The following is a 23,019-nucleotide window of genomic DNA, read 5'->3' on the forward strand; positions in this document are numbered from 1 at the left end:
TGTCTACGTACGAAATTTACGGAACAGGGATAAGAAAGCAGGCGGGATAAAAGAAGAGCGAGGTATAGTGAGAAAGCTCACCCCTGCCTTTAGACGATAAAGCCTTCTTTTACATCCCATCCCATAGACAAATCAATAGGAAATGCTACAAGCCATTGTTTTTCTATTGACGATGAACCACTCCGGTACAACAAGCTAAAGTGACCTCTACGCTTCGTCCCCGGTGCGTAGGGCCGATCACCGTGTGCTAGAGGGAGGACCAGAAAGTTTGTGTTAAGCATATAGTTGGTTCTTGTCTAGTTTAGGCATTTGGTGCCCTCTCGTTGTCAGTAGAATGACTAAGTACCGGAATTTGACCAGTCAAGTCAGTTCCTCCCACCTAGGTCCCCGGCTTTGCTTTCTTGTCCGGAATAGAACCAGCTTGAGTTCCGAGGACAGAAGCCTTTTTTTCTAGTTGGCTAGTTGGTTTTCATCTGCCGGAAGAACACCAAAGAAGCGTCTTCGCAGAGCCTCCTAGTCAAGACCCGGAAGGTTCACTGTTGTTGTAACCATAACCATCGGAATCGGGCTTGTGAAGGAGAGGCAATAGCAGCCCTCTCTGAAACTTAAAGATCCTACTCACGTTCACTTTAAGAGGTGGTTTAAGGAGTTTATAGGTTAACATCAAGGTATGTAGTTTTCCCAAACCAAATGTTGATGGCTTGGAGTTACATACCCCTGAAGAGAAGGAGATGAGCGCAAAAAAGCCTCTTCCGGATGTTGATCCGAAAGTGACGATACAACAAAGGATATTCGGTGTGAGTTGGTGTTCAGTATGGAGGTACCTCTTCACTAGGGTTCAGCGCCAGTTCCTTAAGTAGATTAGGGAAAAGAACTCAGAGAATTGAGTATTTATCCATTTTATTTCTTTTTAATGCGGTAAATTCGGTCACAGATCCGAGTCATGTTTACAACGGACTGAAATCAAACTGACACGAGTGCAGGGAAGGACAATAATGATGCTATGAGAACTGATACAGAGCAAGAGAAGCAAAATGTTGTAGTAAATAAACCTTCACGAAAATAGGGTCCTTGGATGATAGGTCAGAAAAGGGGACGACGCGGAGTGATAAATTGAAATCAGAGAGGAGGAATTCACGGAGGTGAGCGAGAACATGATGGCAATAAGCAATAGGGCTCTCGGTTTGGAGTGTTAGAAACTGAAGAACCCGAAGGGATGGCCGATGAGCACAGGCTCGCCGGAGTGATCAGGGGGAACAATGAGATAGAGCAACGGGAAGAAGGTCGTCGTCTCTTTGGGAAGAGTCCAGCTCCAAGTACGCGGTTCAAGCACAGCTAAATGCACAGAGAGAACAGAGCACCCGGAATCAGCAAGCCATCCAGGGGGCCGGGGCCGCCCCCCACTTAACAACCTAAAAACCCTCCTACCCAATCGCAACCGAAAAACCCAGCGCAAGCTCCGCCCAGACCCGCTTATAACAACGCTGCGCCTCCAGCCAATTATGATCCTCAGCAGCAACAAGGTGCTCCCAAGCGACCCTGGGGACCCAATAGAGCTCACTACCCGCCATTAGCCCTACCCATTCCTACCCTATTCTCCATCCTTCTGACCTGTAAAACCCTTTCTCTGCCCAGAGATCAACCACTCCCCTGGCCTCCTAGTCTCGACTATTCAAAGTTCTGTCCATTTCACCGATACGCAGGCCGTACCATCGAAGAGTGTCATACTTTGCGTGATGTCATCTAGATGAAAATCTTATCAATTGGAACGAAGTTAAGGCATACCTTAAAGCCGCCAATGTCACTGAAGCTACTGGGGATCTAGACTAATCCAATGCCACAACATCAAGGGGGACAAGTCACCACTCAGGGACCTACACCGGTACAAACTAATCCATGACTTTCTGCCAGCGCTAACACCATCCGAGCTTGCACTGCCGCTCGAAGAGAGATGCCTGTGAGACCCTCTCAAGTTCTTGAATTCGAAGGAGGTTCTGAGAATTCAAAAGTCCGAAGTCACTTTCTTTGTCCCTAGGAATCTAAGTTCTAAAAGCAGACGAAATCGCTATGGAACCGGACCTCCTCGCTGCCGCTTAATTCATTACCAGGAATAGGGAAATTCGGTTTTTTAGTAAGCCCTATTAGCTAGTAAGGGTGGGTTGAAAAGGTAAAGAAGGAAGAATCCGAACGAATGCATGGGCAGGTGAAATGAGCCCTTTTTTTTAATACCCTCGTCACCTACTAGTGAGCCGGAAAGCTTAGGGACGCCTCTCGTTCCTCTTCCCCCATTTGACAACCGTATCTCGTTCGGATGATTCTCTGAAACCCCCTTAACTAAGAGAGAGAAAGGCGAAGGGAAGTTCGGAAAAGCCTAGCAGACGGGACTATCAACCCATTTCTATTAAGACCTCGGCACCATCCTTACCCCCCTACGAAAGATTTAGCCCTATTTATTTATAAGAGGAAAGCTCCCAGGTTCCACATCTTAAAGAAGTGCATGACCAGATTGGAAGCACGGAGGTTCATTCGCAATGGGACAACTCACCCAGCCATGATGCATGACAGAAGAGATCGAGCACAAAATGGAGTTTCCCTCTTGGGCGAGGCTCACGTCCGGAAATAATCTTTTTCAAGACTTTCTCTCCTATGTTGACCTTTCTCTATATTACCTTATTTTTTAATTCACTTGAAAGCCCCTTTTCTGGTAGACCTGGGCATGTTCCATGGCGCGAAGTCTCTTCTCATCTAATAGCTCTCATTTTGGGGATATATAAAAAGCTCTCTATCATCCACATCCAAATCTTTTTATGGGCCCTGATGTTTCAGGGAATGGCGGAATCCGTCTCTAGCAAGTACGCAACTGGCCTTAAATTGTATCGAGAGGCCCTTCTCATAAGATGTTGTAAGGGCCTTATTCGACGAAGCTTAAAGCAGACATCAAGAGCTAAGAAGGGGGCCAACAAGCCCCTTTGAAGCTAATGCCTTAGAAGCTACAGGACATAGAAGCAGGCCAACAAGTGGATTGAATCTTTTCCAGTCTAGAGACTGGCGGATTACCTTCGAAACAAAGGATTGCAAAATTCCTTCTGCTTTGGACAAGATAAGTGGACAGATGAGTTGAATAATACAGGGACTGATAAGCTACGCGAGGTTCCCCTTTGAGATCTCCCAACCTAAAGGCTTTATTCAGAGGTGGGTCTTTCAACCGCCTACTCTTTCGATGAAGGGTGCACTACAAGAGAATCGGTACTAAAGATATTAAATGGGGGGATTTCGCCGATATTGAGTCGACTATAAACTATTCATCTTGCTTGGAACCGTCGTTGTGTATGGGAAAGAGGGCTTCTACCTATGCTTGGTTGGGAAAAGGGTGAATGGTCCCAAAAGGGACGGGAAAAAGCCACTAGAAAGAAAGGGAGGTCATCCACCAAGTATCAAGCTGGGTAGTCCACTTTATCCGTGACTCTGAGTACAAGATTTCCGGGATCAAGAAACTAGCAAACAAATATGCTCGGCTGGACTCTTTTCTCGTATGCCCGGAAAATTCAATTTCGGTACAACTCCGCTTGCTGCAAAGCCTTTATTTATCGTCCAAACACTCCAGATCTGCACTTCCCTTTACTCCATAGGGCCGAAGCCTTATTAAGTTAAGAATTAAGAAGGGCTTTTTTTTATAGAGAGAGAGTCAGGGGCGATCTATATTGCTTACCACAGCTCTATTCCCGACTTGAAATCCATAACGGACTTTAAGAAATGATGAACATTCCCGTTCTATAGGTAGCACTGCCCCTATTAGATTAGAGAAGGGTGAGGGCCCACTTCCTTCTGATCTGCTAGCACTGTGAATTACCTTAGACCTACGCAGCAGGAACGAGATGGAGCACCTACTCTACTGGTCGTCTGCTCTCTCGAGGTCGTCCTTATCTAGGTACAAAAAGGACATTATGGGATATCTCCAAAATTCGATGTACTTCGTGCAGGACACATCTCATGTTTGCCGAATCTAAAAACCATCGCCTTTGCATCCAAACACTTCACGGCGGCTATGATCAGATCCCAGTGTTGGTTCACTTTTGACTTTATCCTCCACCAAATCTTCTGATCTCCTATTCTCAATGATGTTAAGCAGCTCCTGATCGCAGCAATCATGCCTTCGAAGGTACGTTTTTTTTCATTCGGGGTCTTACCTTGGGGATAGACGATGGACCCGCCATTCGACATGATGCAACATTTTGAAAGAAAATTCCATCAGATAAAAGGAGTTTACATTTCTGACATCTCTTGACACCCTTACTTTTAATAGGGGGCCTTGTCTCATGATTTTCTTGGCAAGCATTTGGCTGTTGACGTGTCCTCTGCACCCACTTGAATGAGCTTGTTCAACAATGTGTGCTCCTTATTTCGGAAGGGCGAGTGACCTTTTGTAAAGGACATCTCCCAAGATCACAAATCGTCGGGAAAGTTCCCTCCGGGCTCTCCTCTGACCACGAGTGGCGTACTCCGGTATGAACCCATCTTGAGGTAATTGTAGAAAGAATAATACCATGGTTCCCATCGTCATCGTAATCTTCCTCGTCTTGACTGGTGATAGTTCATCATGTTCCGACTCCCGATAGTCTTCATCCAAGAAGAGAAATGAGTCCCATTCGGCGGAAGGGCTCTCTGTGGCTCGGATGTCGATGACAAGCGACTCTGTGCTTCGGTGTACTAGCATGTGTACTAGAGCGGCTGAGTATGAATTCCATAAGGGCTGGCGAGTCAGCCAAGCGATTTTCTATTCTCGGAACATGGGTGAAGGTGATCTCCCTTAAAGCGCTTGATCAGGTCAATGGCAAGTTCTTGGTACGATATGAGTTGGGTCTCTTTGGTCTTCCATTCTCCTATACCTCTCTCTATAAAAAAGCCTTTCCCCTTTTCAGAATACCCACGGTAAGCATCCTGCTCTCGATCCAGAGCTACTGCTTCAACAATCAACTGAGCTTAGGAAGTCAGGTTAAGACGTCGACTTATAATTGGTCTTGCCCGAGGAGATGAAAAAGAATTAGGGCTTGCTTTCTCAATTCACATCTATGAGCGATGATTCCTCTATCTCTTGCTCGCTTCGATCGGACTCTGGCAGCTTAGGGAAGAATGATGGCTCGCTAACAAGGCCCCTAAATGACCGCTCAGAAGGCCTACCTCTTTTTTTCCCAATCTCTCACTCGCTCGTCCCTCTCTCATGAAAGATTGTCTCTCCTCTCCTGGCGGCTTTTAGTCATGTCTATAGCCAGTTGCTAAGACGATTCCCACTCAAGCATTCTCATTCAACGGTCTATCAATGCTGCCTTATTTAGTTCAAAATTACTTTCTTTCTACTAGTTCTTACATAAGCAATTTGCAGGAAGTAAACGAAGTCTTTCCTTCCGAAATCCACTCCTGAAGTCACGTCTTTCAGTACTGGGACTCAAGTCAAGTACTTTCGAGTTGCTCTTTGCCCAAAGCCCTCTTTCCGACTTAGAAAGACCAACTAACAATAGCTTTAGCATCTCTTGAGTTGGAAAGGTCTTTATAGAGCTAAGGGGAAGGTTTGGAACCCTAGTAGCAGAATGGAATCAGCGGGCTGACTTCCATGCTAACACGAGTAGTTTAACTCAGCATTACCTCGTAAGGTCGTTTTCAATTTTTTTTGCTTTGCGAGAAACTTTTTAAAAAGTCTTCAAATAGCCATTGCATAGTTTACGAATTATGCTTAGTAGGGACCTAAACACAGGAATGGTTCAGAGTCAGACCATGCCTTATGACGAAAGGGGGAGAAAGGATTGTCGATCTGTGATCAAAGAAAACTATACCTGAAGAATGGTATACAGATTGACCGGCACAAAAGCCATCTCTATCAATCTACGCTCATTGATGAGACGACGACATAGAGAAGTCACCCCCTTCTCACTTAAAAGTAAAGAAGAGATACAAACTTTTGAATCTAAATTTGGTGGGATCGAGGACGGAATCGAATAGCGAATGCACTTGACCGACCCGCCATCTCTTTCCTTCAATAATACCTTCGCTTCACTTCAAGACGCTATTTGCCAATAAGAAAAAAACTACCTGAATGGAAGAAGCCGAAGGGGTGAACGAGCGCTGCGGTAACGAGCTTTCCTTATTCCGGCCTTTATAGGAGTAGGGGAGCGTGGTGAGATAGATAGACGTCCAATCCTGCAGCAGCTAGTTGCTCGGCCTTAGTCTTGGGCTGATCTCACACTTCAATCAAGCCCTTCGTACTTCGATCCAATCAATCGATCGATCAAGAGGCTAATCTCTTTTGTTTGGGCCGGTAGCTAAAAGAAAGTCCTCGCTTTCTCTTGAACAAGGGAAGGGCAGCATAGCATTAGCTTCAATTAAACAAGCTCAACCTTGAGAAAGGTGGTAGGCTGAAGAACCGTTGAACGCTTCAACTTGGCCACTGAAGAAGGCGAAGGCTGGGCGAGAGACTAGGCCAACTTACTGCTTACTGCTATGCCATGGTTGAAGCTTTAGGCTCCATAGACGGAACTATGTATTAGGTATTAGGGAGGGGAGGACACCACTCAGCACCCCACGGAGCGGTGGGGTTCAATGCCTTAAAAAAAGAAAGAAAAAAAGGGGGGGAAAGATGACTCTATGGCTGAGGGGAGGAGAGAAAGAACGCATGCATGGATATTCTGTCTGTCGGAGGTTCGATAATCTATGAAAGGACATCTAAAGCAAAGGTTACGAAGTAAAGGAAGTCCGAGAGAAGTGGTGATCTCATCTTGCTTGCTGGGAGAGAGGAAGCTTCCGGACCACCTTTTCCAGCCAGATAGCGAGCGATCACTCAGCAATGAACACTAACTGAAAGCGGCCGGGAATGAGTACCTATCCCTTACGGGAATCGAACCCGTGTCTTTGACATGAAAAGACGATGTCCTAACCACTGGACGAAAGGGACCAAAAAGCCATTCTTCATATACCGCTCTGTGGGCTCCGAGAAGAGAAGTGGTTCGTTTTCTTTCTATACGAAATTAAAGATTTCGTTTGTGTTCATGTTGGCGATTTCAGATGTAAATTCGGCGGTTCGTCCCCCCTTCCAACGGGTTCGACCTATGTGTTGTTGAGGAGCGATTTCGAGGGCGAAATCTAATTCAAGTGGGGGAGAATTGTAACATCCGGACTTTCAGGTATATTATTGTGTGATTAATCTTGAGATTTATGGAGTGACTCGGCGAGTTGTGAGTCCAACTCTTCGAGTAGAGTCGAGTGTCCACGTGGGATTAATGAATGGACTCGACGAGTCAGAAAGCCGACTCGCCGAGTAGGTGCTGGGCAGAGAAACCCTAATTTCCCGGGGTTGGGGCCTATATAAGGGAACTTATAGCCCCATTTGCGCCTCACCAGTCACCCCTACTTCCTTGAGAGAAACCCTAATCGTCCATTTGAGCTAGAGAGTGAGAAAGAGGATAATCTTGTGGATTTTAGTGCATTGTTGAAGGAGAAGTGGAGAGCATCAAAGCTTGGTTCAAGAGGAGGCTTTGGATCTAGAGGTTTTTCATAGTTTTGCTTCAGTTGGAGGTAAAAAGATGCTAACTTGGTCATCTCCTTATGAATATTTTGGTTTAGGGGAGTTTCTAGGGTTTCTCCCATTCTTTTTGGTGTCATTGTGATCTTTGAGCATGATTGAGGTTGAAACCTCAGATCTGAGTTGTAGGAGGCCTTGTGAGCCCAAAGAACCGAACTTTATTGAGTTAGAGACAAGACCTTGAGCATGTAACCTTTATTAGAACTTGTATTGGCATTATGGAGCAAGTATGCAATGCATGAACGTAAAGATCGAAGCTTTACGTGACATTCGAGCCTTGGGAGGCTAGATCTAGAGTTTAGGGTAGTAGATCTGCCTTAAAACGTCTGAATGAGAAAACAGACTGAAGGGACTCGCCGAGTCCATGAACTGACTCGACGAGTCGGTTAGGGTCGTCCCGATGAGTTTGATCATGCGATAACTCGGCGAGTTAGGGGTCAACTCGACGAGCTGAGCTGGACTTTCTTGAGACTTCCAAGGAAAAGAGGGGACTCGACGAGTTGCATGAGTGCACTCGACGAGTCGGGTCACGCAAGGACTGTTGACTCGAGTTTGACTTCTAGTTGGTCAAACCTGAGTGATGGAGACCATTGAAGGGTAAAATGGTCTTTTACCCACTTCCGGAGTTAGAGAGAGAAAGAGTAACCTTTGGTTTACTTAGATTTGAGAATCGAGTATTAATTAGAGAATATTTACCCTATGTGTTAGGCGGCGGCTAGTTCGAGATTCGAGTACAGGGATAATTGCTTGCGTGCCTCGAGGTGAGTCTTCTCACTATACTTTACCATGAGTAGTATTTGTGTGTGACTGAGATGTCTTATGTGCTTATCTGTATATTGCGATATCCTGCATTATTTCTTTGTGATTTATGTTGTGTATTACTCAGAGCTTATAGAGTTAGGACCGGAGGGTCCACAAAGTTAGGATCGGAGGGTCCACAGAGTTAGGACCGGAGGGTCCATCAGAGTTGTGGTACTGGAGGGTCCCACTGAGACACATTGATCGGAGGGTCTTACAGAGCTATAGCCTCGAGTGGCTAATATGTTGTATGTGGTATTTTGGGGAACTCACTAAGCTTCGTGCTTACCGTGTTATGTGTTTCAGGTTCTTATCAGGATCGCGGGAAGGCACCGGCTCGATTGTACACACATCTGAGTAGAGATATATTATTGGAGGATCCTGGATTTGTGATAAACAACTTTTGAAATATGTTGATAAATTGATACTTGTGATTTTTGAGCAAATGTGGCATGTGTTTTATTGTGTTTTTAAATGAAAATTTTATTTGAAAATTTACTGTGTTACAAGTTCTTTTGATGGATTACTATGGTAACAGTACTCTAATCTTACTATAAAAAAAGTGTCTTGCCTTTTCAAGGTGCCACTACCAATTACACCATTTTTGCTCACAGAATGAGATACTTGAACTCTCTATTTTAGGTTTTCGTTTCCAAGTCATTAGAGAAGAAAGTTCATGGTGATTGATTGTATTGTTCTAGGTATTGTTTTCTTATGTATCTTTGATATCTTATAGTCCATAACAGAATTGTGTAACGTCCCAAAAATAAGACCCAAAAATTTCATTTTTAATTTAATAAAATGGTAATCCAAAACATTGTCATACAACCAAGATAGACCAAATTATATCACTATATCACAAAATATCAAAGTAAATCACAAAATGTGGAATAAAATGGTGTGTGATCTGCAATCATCCCAGACTCTTCCCTTTCGAACCAGAAGTACCTGAAACATAAACTGAAAACCGTAAGCACAAAGCTTAGTGAGTTCCCCAAAATACCGCATATCATACATAATAAACACATATTGGGCCCCTACCCTTCATCGGGCCCCGCCAGACATCGAGTCCCACCCGACCTCTGGCCCCGCCCGACATCGAACCCCGCTCGGTTTACAGATCTGTCAATCACCACGCCCCGCCTGACATCAGACCCCACCCGATGCACATATAAACATATATACATATAATCATACTAACACATGCTATAATCACAAAGACAATAACATACAATACAGTCATTGGGCCTCGCCCGACATCGATCCCCACTCGGTATACATACCAATGCATACACATGCAAGAGTCACACAGACATCTAGCATCTTAACATAATAAACCATGGGCCGACATTGGTGCCTTCGACCCGCTAAACACAGTGAGGAAACTCACCTCAGACTGCTGAATCTCACAGTTAAATCTCTGGTTGTTGGTCCGAAAATCCACATGCTATCATCATAAATAACATTCAATTAATAATTGGATCCTGACTCACACTAAGAGTCTACACTAGGGTAAAAGACCATTTTACCCTTTACCTAACTTGGCCTAACGCCAAGGCCCAAACCAACTACTCAAGAGGCCCAATTCCAAAAATGGACACCCAATGCCCAAATATGGCCTAATCTTCCAAATTGGTCCCAAACCACCTTCGTGTGCCTTCAACCAAAAGAATCCAACATAATGACATAAGCCCAAAAATAGAAATATGATGGCCCAACAAGACCCTAATCTCCTAATGTCAAAATATGGCCTAAAACTGAGAAGCCTACCTGCTGAGTACGTGGGGCATACTCAACTTGTACACTTAGCGTACTCCTCCTAGGGTTAGTACGTGCAATGTACCAACTGGGTACGCCCAATGTACTCCCCATTGTGCCACCACCACTCCATTAAGAACTTAAACGGTTCAACCCTTACTCCATACTCTAAGACCTTGTCTCAAAAGATGACTTATCACGTAAAGTTGGCAACTTTACATGCATGCATGGCTTAATGGGGCTCTAGAGCTCAAAAGAGCTTAACAAAGGGTCTTAACACATGCATGAGTCAATATACACTATAAAGTTTGCATTTTTATGCATAAGGGATCCCTAAAATGTCCAACTCTAAAGGGTTAAGCTTTTGAAACGACCTTATCTCACAAGGACCAACCAAAAGGTACCAAAATAGCCATAAACAAACCCAAGAATAGATCTATACAAGGAGTTGAGAAGTTATGGACTTTATACCTCAAAAGTCACAAAATGAAGAAGCTAAATCTAGATCTCTAAGCTCTTCTCCAATGAATGAGTCTTCAATCTTATTCTACCACTTCACAATGCATAAGAACACACCAAAGTTCTTTACAAGAGCTCAAAAGCACAAAACAAAGGCTAGGGATGAAATTAGGGTTTTGAAGATATGGAGGTTGGTCTAAAATGTACAAGTGGTGGGTTTAAGAAGCTTAAATAGGGCACAAACCCTAAAAATTAGGGTTTGTCCCAAGCAGCGTACACCCAGCGTAACCCCACGTACGCCCAACGTACGTGGGCGATGCCCGCGATCATGGTCTAGCTAGTACGTTAAGCGCACTCATAGAGTTACAAGGTCCGAATGTTAGCAAAGGTTAAAAGGAAAGTTACAAGGTCCGAATGTTACAAATTGTTTCTTAGGTATCTGATTAGAATATAAAACAATCAGGCGAAGGAAAAGAGGTAGGAAAGTGCTATGTGGTAGTATCTATTAATGGAAAAAAGGATCATGTTCGATTATGGGATGCACATGGGTTACATTGATCACAACCATTACCGTAGTTTCAATCTCATTTTAAAATCTGGGGATTTCAATAACGCCTTCTCTTGCATCATTATTACTCACTTGCAAGTTTTTAATACCCTAATTTCTATAAGTTTTATACAAATAAGAAAAAAAGTGAAAACATTGAAATGAGTATGAGCTTTATTTTGTAGTCACTTGGATTATATTAGGGCTCTTCCATACTTCACTGAAGTTTGTGGTTACAATGGACAATTTTACAAGACTGTATATTATCCATCAACTTGTATTTAACTGTGATTTGATATATGGGAATTGAATTTCAACATATTTGACAATTATGCACTTAACTTATTCTTTATAGTATCCTACCAAATCCCTGTGTTACATACTGTGATTCTATAATTTTTCAGAGTACTCGAGAAAGCACTAGAGCATTAATGAATGGACCGGAAGACCATAGAATGTCCTAGATTTCTCTAGGACATCGAAGAGTAATCTAGAGCCTTTCATGAGGCCTTGTAAATACATATATCTTGGTAGAAATATCTTGATTATTCTTGTATGAAGGAAGCATGTAGCAATCTTTAGAAGCTTCCCGAAAGGAGGTGGAAAAAGCCTATGAATAGGAGAGGAGCTAATTTCTCCAAGCCATCAAAAAGTTGGTTACAAACTCTTGAGTTCTCTTAATACAAATACTATTTGCATACTTGAAGTCTTAGTCTCTTTCTTTTCAAGTTCGTTAGTATATCACAAGGGTTGAAGTTAACCTGACTTAGTTGAAGATAAGCTAAGTGGCACACGAGATAGACTGGTCGCAATAGTCATCCCATAACATCTGACTTTACTTATGTTAGACGATTACAGGAAAGTATTGGTTGGAAGGGGAGAAAAACAAGAGTTCACTCATGAAAACAGTCTTGATTGTATGAAGAAAGATATGAAACCTTAACAACGGTCATAATAGCGCTATGATCAAACTCACTCGTTTTCTATTTTTTTCTTCGGTTGTAGTGGATCTTAAGCAAGGTGTGCAAGTTGATAAAGACCTTCAAAACCGTGCTTACTATGCGCACATGTATGTATGCTTTTAGAACTGATTAACTAAATACTTCAAAAATCTTATAACATGTTTTTTAAATTATACTTGGCATTTTGTTTTTAAGGTTCTTGGAGCTGCAATATTTTATGTGTGTGTGTATGGAGGGTAGTGCTACGATATATACATAAGATTATAACATGACACCTGATAGGCATCTTGGAGTTGCTCAAATTGATTGGTTCAATTAGACATTCTTATAATCGAGTAACACACATTTTCATTAGTAAATGAGAGTGCAAGTCATCAATCTAACTAATTGAAACTTTTTTGTTGCAAAAATTACCATGGTCTCAAAGCAATTCAAAGCCATATTTACCTCCGTTCTGGTTGTCGTTATTGTAACCTTAGTTGTTACCTCTGTGATAATTGTCCCATGCTCATTTCCGCCCGCGAAAGATGATAAACATTGCATTGGGCATGCTAACGCGACTAGGTTACGCCAATTTGAAGCTTGTATTGTTCTCAATACAACATCCTTGTTCCTATGTGTCACAGTTGGTCAATCAAATGTAAAAAAACTGTACATACTGCCTATGCCACCACCATTGTCATGATCCAGGAATCTTCGGTAATAATATCCACCATGGTGTAGAGTGTACCAACTATGAGGTATAAAAACAATGATACGCTAACGAGAACAATAAAAGCTTGAAATTGGCGCGGTTGTGTTAGCCTGCCCAATGGAATGTTTATCATCCTTCACAACCAAAAATGAACTTGGACAATCACCATAGAGGTAATAGCCATGGCTACAACTACAACCACCGTAACTAAGGTAATTGTGGCTTTGACTTGCTTTGAAACCATGGAAAAAGTTTCAATTAGCTAAATTAACGACACTTTGCACTTTCTTGCGAACCGTTTTCTTTTGTTGTTTTACGTTTTAAGACTTCAGCTGAAAAACTTAATTAATTTTAAGATTTTGGTTATATTATAACGTCGAACGATTGTCAGAATGATATCTTATATATAAAGTTTTGTGAAAGTAGTTGTTTATCAAGTTTTATAAAGAGTCTATGTTATTATTATTTTTTTAAATGGACATTATAAAATCTATAGTTTTGGTTCCAAATCAAATTTGAGATTTAGTTTAGAATATTGATGAGTTTTTATAGATTCTCTAGCTCTAATTCATTACTAGTTCATGAATCTAAGCTCTAATCTACATATTATTGATTATGATGGATTTATGAACTTAGCTAAGCCATAAACTTTAATTATGGAATGGGAATCTGAATTTGATCATTAATCTAAGCTTTGTGTATGTTTCAATGATAATTGTTTGTTAGTATTCATCGATGTAATACCATAACATCATTGAAATAGGTGATTCTATTCCTAAGGATGGAATTGAAGAATTGGAGCCCTAATTGGTGAGAACTTATACACTAGATAAGCAAACTTGTACATGAGTTTAAATCCTTGATTAAGGATCCAAATCATTGATCACTAGATTGGGAATTGTTTAATTGGTGATGGTTATGCTCGATTTGTCAAAGTGATCCCAATACATCTTCTGGAGATTATGAGTTTGAATCGTAATTCCAATGAAATCCAACAAATGGAATAAAACGAATTGTTCGTAACAACAAATTTTTTTATGTAATATTCATGTTAACATTAGCAAATTGTGAATTATGTTGTGAACCAAAGGGCATTTTTCATTTAGAAACATTTTTGTAATTTTGAATTTGGATAACCAAAACCCAAATGGAACATTGGGCCAACCTTCCACAATAAGCACAAATCCACAACATATGCGTATTATTGGGTAGGTCCACTTAGGCATGCAAAAACCGGTTTTTTTTCTGAACCGGACCGGTTCAGAAAACCGGTTCGGTTTCGGTCAACGTAGTCAAAACCGGTTCACCCCCAAACCGGTTCTGCCCCAAAAATATCCGAACATATGTAAACCGGTTCGGTTTAATAGAAACCGGTTCAGCAAAAACCGGTTCAGAAAACCGGTTCAAAAAACCGGTTCAAAAACAGGTTCAAAAACCGGTCCAAAAACGGTTCAAAACCGGTTCGACGCAAATAAGCTTTTTTATTTTTTTTTTGTTTTTGGGCTAATAAGTGTAAAATAGGAATGATTTTTTTTTGTTTAGAGTATAAAGCACTAGATTGTCTTGAACCAAAAAAAAATTTGGCTTCACAGTAGGTGGTTTGGGGGATTGGGAAGGCAAAGACTTATAAGCCTTACATATATACATACACATACACGTCCATATGGACCATATTGCCAAAATGTTTTTTTTTTTTTTCTTGATCAATAATATACATATCTTTTCATGTATTAACTTTTTTTTTGGTTTTAAATTTTATGTTTGTGTATATGTAGAAAAACATAATGTATGTAAAAAATTGTTCAACTTGAATCAACACATTTTTTGGAGCAATTTTCAACCTTTTTTTTTCATTTTTTTTTTCGTTTTTTTTATATTAGAAATACATAATACAACTTCAAACATAAAAACACAAAACATCCAAATATAAAACATTGTTGTCGTCATACTAATACATCTTCAGAAAGGGAACATTGTTGTCGTCGTAGTCTTCATTCCAAGTCCGTAGTCATTGTATTTATTCGTCATCCGTCATGTCGTTGCGCAATCCTCTCTCATACTCGAGCTCTTCTAGGGTGAGTGGCACCGACATTCCCATTGCTACTTCTTCCTCATGTACTCGTGCTTCGGCATGCAACGATGTGCCTTCTAGTGCTTCAACATCTTGTATCCGTTCCACACCATCAAGGTAGCATTTCAAGCAAATGCACACTTCCACCGACAAAGGGGTGAGTTTTGTTCTTCTTGGTGATATAACCCTGCCACTAACAGAAAAAGCCGATTCCGAAGCTACCGTAGAAGCTTGGGAGCTTAGTAGATCACGGGCCATAGCGGCTAGAATCGGAAATTGGGTTTCCTTTCCTTTCCACCAAGCCAAAATATCAAAATTTTCAAACTCTTGAATACTCATTTGAGACAAGAAATCGGAACCAATGTACCTTCCGAGCTCGCTACTAGGGGTGTTAGACCGAGCTCGTTTGGAATTTTCATTCCTCAAAGTATTATAAAGCCTAATTGTTTCGTTATTTTGGTGAGAAGTGGATCCGGATGCCCCCGTATTTTGCATCATGTCATGAATGTTTGTTGTACCATATTTTGTTAAATAAACTTCAAACAAATTTTGAAAAACTTTGTTAAATTTTGAAACTTCCTTTGATGCATAATCAATGTCATCATCCAATAAACCCAAATCGTAACAAATCTTTTCAATTAAAGTCTCAACCCCCCCAACATTTAGAGCCGGATTCAAAGCGGCGGAACAAGTAATAATGGGAGGCATTTCTTGAAAATATTTTTTTAACTTTGCTTTCATCGGTTTCATCATATTAGCAAACATTGCGCTCCTCATTTCAAACTCATTTATTTTCGCACTCATTAAAAAAAATTTGGTTTAAAACTAAACAACTTGTAGGGTAATAAACCCCCGATAAATAAGTAGTTGCTTTTTTAAAAACATCAAGCATGTCCGTAACAAGTTTGATAGTATCCCAACTTGATTCCGGATAAGCCGTAACCTTGTTACGGTCCGCAAGGTTGTCATGGAACATTTTTAAAGTATCTTTTTGACGTAAGGCACATTCAAACATTTTGCAAGTGGAGTTCCATCGGGTATTATTTTCCCAATTCGGACCTAAAAAGAGGGCATTCGCATCGACACAAAATTGCATATAATTATGATATCGAGCGTCACTTGAACTAAAAATATCTTTTAGCATGTCTTTGAAACCATCTTTTATAGTTTCAATGCTAGTTAGTCCATCTTGCACAACCAAATTAATGATATGTGCAACACATCGACTATGAAAAAAACCACCATCGCAAATTGGTTTATATTTTAGTTTTAGTTGTCCAACCGCGACGGTGTTGTTTGAAGCATTATCAAAAGATATAGAAAAAATCTTTCCTTCAAGTTTATAAGTTTTGATCACACAATCTAAAATTTTAAATAAATTTCTACCGGTGTGCGGGTACTCAAACAATTCAAACGTAATCGTACGCTTCATCATTACCCAATTAGTTGGATTAATCCAATGAGCGGTAACACAAAGGTATGCATCCGGTGAGCCGTGAGGAGCCGTCCAAACATCACAAGTTAAATTCACACCGGTTTCTAAAGATTGAAATCCTAAAATCAATTCATTTTTTGCAAGTTTCCACATTTCAATACAATCACGTCTAATAGAAGTACGACTCACATGGCAATATCGTGGTTGGAGAGTATCTTGGATGAGTGAAGTCAAACGTTTGTTGTCGAAGTGGTCAAAAGGCAAGCATTCTTGAATCACGAACTTCGCCATCCTATCCCGAACTTTAGCCAAATCGTAACTCCACAATGTTGCATCATTCGCCATTGTTGTTTGATTATGACCCGACCCAAATTTCACCGCGAGGCATCTTTTGGTCATATGAGTTTTCAATGTCGAATTCCCTTCTTCATTAAAAAAAGCACCACATTTCTTGCATCGCGCCTTTTTTAGACCATTCGACATTACACACAAATCATAGTTGCACCAAATAGTCGGATTTCTATTTGTTTCTTTGATGCTAACAACGGTAAGAGTGTTTGATGAATCTCCAATACCAACGGAAGCCGAATCCATTGTTTGAATTAAGAGCGTTTTTTGAAGTAAGAGAGGTTTTTTGAGGTTTGGTTAACCCAAAACATCTAATAGCTATTTATACTATCAAATATTGGGGAATATGGCCAAAAGGGACCAAAAATCGGGTGTCTAACAGCCATAAACGGCTATATAGCCGTTAGAATAAGACAAAAAAACGGGCATATGCAAAACCGGTTCAAAACCGGATCAAAAAACGGGTTCATACTAAACCGGTTCGAAACCGGTCTCAACGGTAACTACAGCGAATCGGTATTGGTCTGGCGGTTCGGTTCAAGTGCGGTTCGGTTCAGGGCTGAACCGGTTCGGGGGTAAACCGGTTTCCGGTTCACTGACCGGTTCGGTTTGTGAACCGGTTTTTTTGGTCACGTCTAGGTCCACTGTGCTTTATCTTTATCCAGACATGAACAAAAAGCCTGGTCTTGGATTGATCCTGGAAAAATACCGTGACCAAACCGGTCTAAAACGAGACCGAAACTGAACCGATAAAACCTTGTACCGAAAAAGCCGACACAAAAACCGCGAAACTGGACCGAAAAAGACCATTTCAAAAAAGTACCGTCCTAATACTGTCTGGAACCGGCCCGAAAAAAAAACTGAAATGTTTCAAAACCGTTCCAAAAAGACCATATCGTTTCGAGACTTGTTCGGGACCAAGCCAACTTACAAGGACTCAAGACCGACTTGAAAAATATTTGATATCTACTCGACTTTAACCGAGCCGAACTTGAACGATCTCGAGTGGGAGAAGGGCCCGTTTGATTCTGTGTGATCGGTCCGACGAAAACATCTCATTCGATCCGATCAATGCGTTTAATTTGGGTAGAAAAATAGCTGACTAGGTCTTTAAAGTCTTACCCGGTCCTGAATGAAAATTTAGGTGGGTCCTTGGAATGTTATTTCCCGTCTTTGCCCTTTGCCCTTTGCTCTAATACCATAGCGATACTGGAAATCACACACAACGCACGCGCACACACACGCACGCCTCCATCGAAGGAACACCCTCCTCCAGCCGTCGCTCCCTTCACCGTTTCCTTCCTCCGCCGACGCCACTGCCTCCGCCTGGCTGTCGTCTTCCTCAGGTAAGCAAAAAAAAAATGTTCACGAAACTGAAGTGATGCAGACGAAAACTGTGTTTTTTTTTTGGCCAAGAAAAACTTCAAAGAAATCTTCTTCCTGTTGCTTGGTCAACACAATTCGATTGTTCCATCATGTTTGGTTATTAAACATTTGATTGTTTATGAATTTGTTTGTTCCAATTTGATTGAAGTATGCAATTTTTTTTTTCTTCTTTCTTTCTATGCTGCGATTTGACTTCTAATTCATATCATTCTAGTAGTTTGTATATTGGAAAGAAATAATTGATGAGTGTGTGTTATACTTGGCATTTAACGAAATGCTTCAGTTGAATGCCACTACTTGCCTCTTCGAGCTGCCACTAGCAATTACACCATTTTTGCTCACAGAATTAGATACTTGAACTCTCCATTTTAGGTTTTCGTTTTGAAGTCATTACAGAAGAAAGTTCATGGCGATTGATTGTCTTGTTCTAGGTACTGTTTTCTTCGGTATCTTTGATTTTCTTAGTCCATATCGGAATTGTTTCTTAGTTATCTGATTAGAATATAAAACAATCAGGCGCAGGACAAGAGGTAGGAAAGAGCTGCGTGGTTGTATCTATAAATGGAAAAAGGATCATGTTCGATTGTGGGATGCACATGGGTTACACTGATCACAACCGTTACCCTGATTTCTCTCTGATTTCAAAATCTGGAGATTTCAATAACGCCCTCTCTTGCATCATTATTACTCACTTGTAAGTTTGTAATACCCTGATATCTCCAAAGTTTATAAAAATAAGAAAGAAAATTTTAAAACTGATATTAGTATGGGCTCCATTTTGCAGTCACTTGGATCATATTGGGGCTCTTCCATATTTCACTGAAGTTTGTGGTTATAATGGACCAATTTACATGACGGTATATCCATCAACTTGTCTTTAATGGTGATTTCATATCTGAGAATTCAACTGCAATTAACTTATTCTTTACAGTATCCTACCAAAGCCTTGGCTCCACTTATGTTAGAAGATTACAGGAAAGTAATGGTTGGAAGGGGAGAAGAACAACAGTTCACTCATGAAAACATCATTGATTGTATGAAAAAAGGTATGAAATACAATTCACAACTGCCATAATAGTGCTTTGATCAAAGTTCAAACTCATTCCTTTTCTACTTTTCCTTCAGTTACTGCAGTGGATCTTAAGCAAAATGTGCAAGTTGATACAGACCTTCAAATTCGTGCTTACTATGCTGGACATGTATGTTTCTAGAACTGAATACTTCAAAAATCTCATAACTTGTTTTTTAAATTGTACTTTGTTTCTAAGGTTCTTGGAGCTGCAATGTTTTATGCTTGTGTGGGGGACAGTGCTATGGTATATACAGGAGATTATAACATGACACCTGATAGGCATCTTGGAGCTGCTCAAATTGATCGATTGCAATTAGACCTTCTTATAACTGAGTAACATACATTTCCATGAGTAAAATGAGAGTGCATGTCTTCAATTTAGCTAATGGAAAAAAAATTATTGCAGAAGTTACCACTTACCATGGTTTCAAAGCAAGTTAAAGTCATATTTACCTTGGTTGTTATTGTTGTAACTTTGGCTGTTACCTCTGTGATAATTGTGATAATTCTCCCAGGCTCATTTTCGGCTGTGAACGATGATAAACATTCCATTAGGCATGCTAACGTGGCTAGGTCGTGAATTTCAAGCTGTTATTGTTCTTCTTACTTCATCCTTGTTCCTATGCCTTAGAGTTGGTACACTCCACACCATAGCGGGGAGTATTACTATTGGCGATTCTTGGAAGGTGGTGGTGGTCATCAGTAAGATCATGACATGGGTGGCAGCATAGGCTGCGGGTATAGTCTTTATGCAGTTGATTGAGCTTGCTATATGAAACCAATCAGGTTTGATGCAGACTGTTCGAGTTATTGCATAAACTTTTACGGCGTGACCTTAGCAATTGTCTCTCGGTAGATATGTTATCGGGGAAGTTAGTAGGAGGCGGAAATGAGGTAGTTTCTAAAAATTTTACAAGTAAAAATGCGACAGCTTCTTTAGTTTTAAATTTCTTTTCATAAAAATAAAGTCAGGTTTGGATATTGATACTCGTGATACTCTGTGTATTGATCGTTAACTATAGTTAAAAAGACCAAAACACATATTATCAAATTCCTAAATTCTCAACATGTAGTTAACGACCAAAACAAATAGTATCACAAGTATCAATATCCAAACCTGATTTTATTTTTTGCTGAAAAGAAGTTTAAAAATAAAAAAAAGTCGTCATATTTTTACGTGATGTTTCCAGAACCGTCTCATTTTCGCCTACTCCTAATTCTCAAGTAAAATATCCACAGAGAGACTACTGCTAAAGTCCCGTCGACAAGGTTCCCATACGCAATAACTCAAACAGTCTACAAGCTGGCTGGTTTTCTATAGCAAGCTCAATCAACTGCAAAAAGACTATACCCACAACCCACTCCGCTACCCATGTCATTATCTTAGTAACGACCACCAACACCTTTCAGTAAAGTAATACTCTCCTTTATGGTATCTCTCCTTTATGGTATGGAGTGTACCATTTGTGACACATAAGAACAAAGATTAAGTAATGAGAACAATAAAAACGTGAAATTGACGAGGCGTAGCCACATATACTTGACCAATGGAATGTTGTCATCCTTCACCGTCGAAAATGAGCCTGGGATAGTCACCATAGAGGTAACAACCAAGTTTACAGCAACGAGAAGTCGACAACCAGAAGTGTCGCTTTGACTTGCTTTGAAACCTTGGTAATTTCTGCAATAAAATTATTTTTAATTATCTAAATTGATGACTTGCACTCTTATTGTTTAAATACTGAAAATTTTGTATGTATCAGATTATAGAATCTTAAATAACAATTGACTTTTTACAGGTCGACATATGCAACAACTATTCGTGACTCAAAATATGCTCGAGAGAGAGAATTTCTTAAGGCTGTATGTACGCTTCATTAATTCCCATTTTTTTCTTTTAAAAATTATTAACGAATATTTATTACATGCAAGTGATGAAATGTGATTGCAGGTTCATAAATGTGTTGCTAATGGAGGAAAGGTGTTGATTCCTACATTTGCTCTTGGACGAGCTCAGGTTTTTATTTGTCCTATTTTTATTATTATTAATTTATTATAAAAAAATATACCTTATGTTTATAACAAGTTTATGAATTATTCAATAGGAACTCTGTATATTGTTGGATGATTACTGGGAGCGGATGAATCTTAAGGTTCCTATCTACTTTTCAGCAGGTTCTCATCTTTTACTCTTTTTCTTTTATTACCTATAAACTAAATGTGTTTTTTTTAGATAAAAAGTTATTATTTGTTTCTTTCAGGTTTAACAATCCAAGCTAATTTGTATTACAAAGTGCTAATTAATTGGACTAGCCAGAAGGTGAAAGATACATATGCTACTAGAAACGCATTCGATTTTAAAAATGGTATCTCACAAAAATCATTTTCTGATACCCTTTTCTCTATAATTCATTCTTTCCTTTTATTATTATTTATTTATTTTTATCTTCACTTGCTGCAGTTCACCAGTTTGACCGGACTTTACTTGATGCTCCTGGACCTTGTGTTCTTTTTGCCACACCAGGAATGATTAGTGGTGGTTTTTCACTTGAAGTTTTTAAACATTGGGCTCCATCTGAATCAAATCTCATTACACTTCCAGGGTATTATTATTATTATTATTACTATTATTTATCTTTTTTCTTATTTTTACCATTTATCTTTTTCATTTTTCTCCATAGGTATTGTGTTGCTGGAACTGTAGGACACAAATTGATGTCTGGTAAGCCTACAACAGTTGATTTGGATAAAGATACACGGATTGATGTTCGTTGCCAGGTATCTTTCTATCCGTTTTATTATATAATTAATATGTTTTTTTTTTATATATTTTATTAATATGTATAAAGTTGTTTCTTTTACAGATTCATCAATTGTCTTTTAGCCCACATACGGATGCAAAAGGAATTATGGATCTTGTGAAATTTCTGTCCCCAAAACACGTAATACTTGTACATGGTGAGAAACCTAAAATGGATTTGCTTAAATCAAGAATCAAATCAGAATTAGGAATAGAATGTTATGATCCAGCAAATACGGAAACTGTATCTTTCCCTTCAACCCATTTTATAAAATCAGATGCTTCAAATGCATTTATCCGTAGTTCTTTGACGCCCAACTTCAAGTTCCCAAAAGATGAAATTACGGATACGCCCTCACTGCATGTTCGTGATGAGAGAGTGAGTGAAGGGATTTTGACAATGGGGAAAGGTCAAAAAGTCAAGGTTATACATCAAGATGAGCTTGTAACAATGGTTGGAGGTGGAAAAACGGAAGTGGAATTTGGGTATTGTTTTGGGTTAAATTTATGTAGGTTGAAGAATATTAGCAAAGAGGTTAGGGTTTCTAATGGTGATGACTCGTTGCTCTGTGTTTTGAATACGAAACTTTCAGATGAATTTGGGGAATTGGGATTGAGGGATTGTGAAGGAAGTCTTGAGGTGAACTCTTTTCGTGTTCGGGTATGTAAGAATGATGACTGTCCTCATAGAGTTGATAGTGATGAGTTAAGTGAGAGGCTTGAACGTGTGTTTTTTTGCTGTAATTGGTCGATTTTAGATAAGAGTATTGCTTGGAGAGTTATAAGTGTAATGAAGAACATGGATTTGTAGAGTGGGCGTGTGTATTTTTGGAGACAAGTTTGTGGAATTTAGTGATGTAACAACGATTTCACCCATTTAAGCCCAAACCTTACAAAAAAACCAATTGTAATGGGTTTCTCTTATTAGATGGACATAAGGCATTGAAATACAAGTCCTAACACCTTAAAGCTCCCCAAACCTATGAAAAAAAAAATTATTTGTTCATCTTCACAAATCAATCACAAACCCAAAATCAATTAATGGAAGTCATAAAAATGCAAACCATAAACATACCCATTCTGAAGGAGGCGAACAAAAATCCTAATAGTTAGCTTCGA

General features: G+C 40.0%; 1 protein-coding gene across 2 annotated transcripts; it reads left to right on the top strand.

Moving 5' to 3' along the window:
• The first annotated feature begins 17,849 nt into the window (after nucleotides 1-17,849).
• On the top strand, nucleotides 17,850-22,738 carry CPSF73-II (cleavage and polyadenylation specificity factor 73 kDa subunit-II). Of its 2 annotated transcripts, XM_079085387.1 has the most exons (14): nucleotides 17,850-17,988; nucleotides 18,401-18,459; nucleotides 18,545-18,722; nucleotides 18,813-18,885; nucleotides 18,960-19,074; nucleotides 19,154-19,227; nucleotides 19,297-19,433; nucleotides 20,900-20,963; nucleotides 21,052-21,117; nucleotides 21,206-21,275; nucleotides 21,362-21,466; nucleotides 21,562-21,703; nucleotides 21,782-21,878; nucleotides 21,965-22,738. In XM_079085387.1, exons 2-14 carry the CDS (start codon nucleotides 18,435-18,437, stop codon nucleotides 22,709-22,711), a joined length of 1,893 nt encoding a protein of 630 aa, XP_078941513.1. In that variant the 5' UTR covers nucleotides 17,850-17,988; nucleotides 18,401-18,434; the 3' UTR covers nucleotides 22,712-22,738. The 2 variants fall into 2 exon arrangements, with proteins under 2 accessions (XP_078941513.1, XP_078941514.1); XM_079085388.1 differs by lacking the exons at nucleotides 17,850-17,988; nucleotides 18,401-18,459; nucleotides 18,545-18,722 and having other exon boundaries at nucleotides 18,817-18,885; nucleotides 18,973-19,074.
• The last annotated feature ends 281 nt before the right edge of the window (nucleotides 22,739-23,019 follow it).

Source organism: Lactuca virosa, chromosome 3 (genome assembly GCF_052849685.1).
Source record: "Lactuca virosa cultivar CGN04683 chromosome 3, Lactuca_virosa_CGN04683_v6, whole genome shotgun sequence".
In the NCBI taxonomy this organism is placed as follows: Eukaryota; Viridiplantae; Streptophyta; class Magnoliopsida; order Asterales; family Asteraceae; genus Lactuca; species Lactuca virosa.

Coding starts and splice junctions, on each gene's coding strand:
- CPSF73-II (XM_079085387.1), top strand. CDS start 18,435: ATGGCGATTGATTGTCTTGTTCTAG. Junction 18,460..18,544: donor GATTGATTGTCTTGTTCTAG/GTACTGTTTTCT, acceptor TAAAACAATCAG/GCGCAGGACAAGAGGTAGGA. Junction 21,118..21,205: donor TTGCTCTTGGACGAGCTCAG/GTTTTTATTTGT, acceptor ATTATTCAATAG/GAACTCTGTATATTGTTGGA.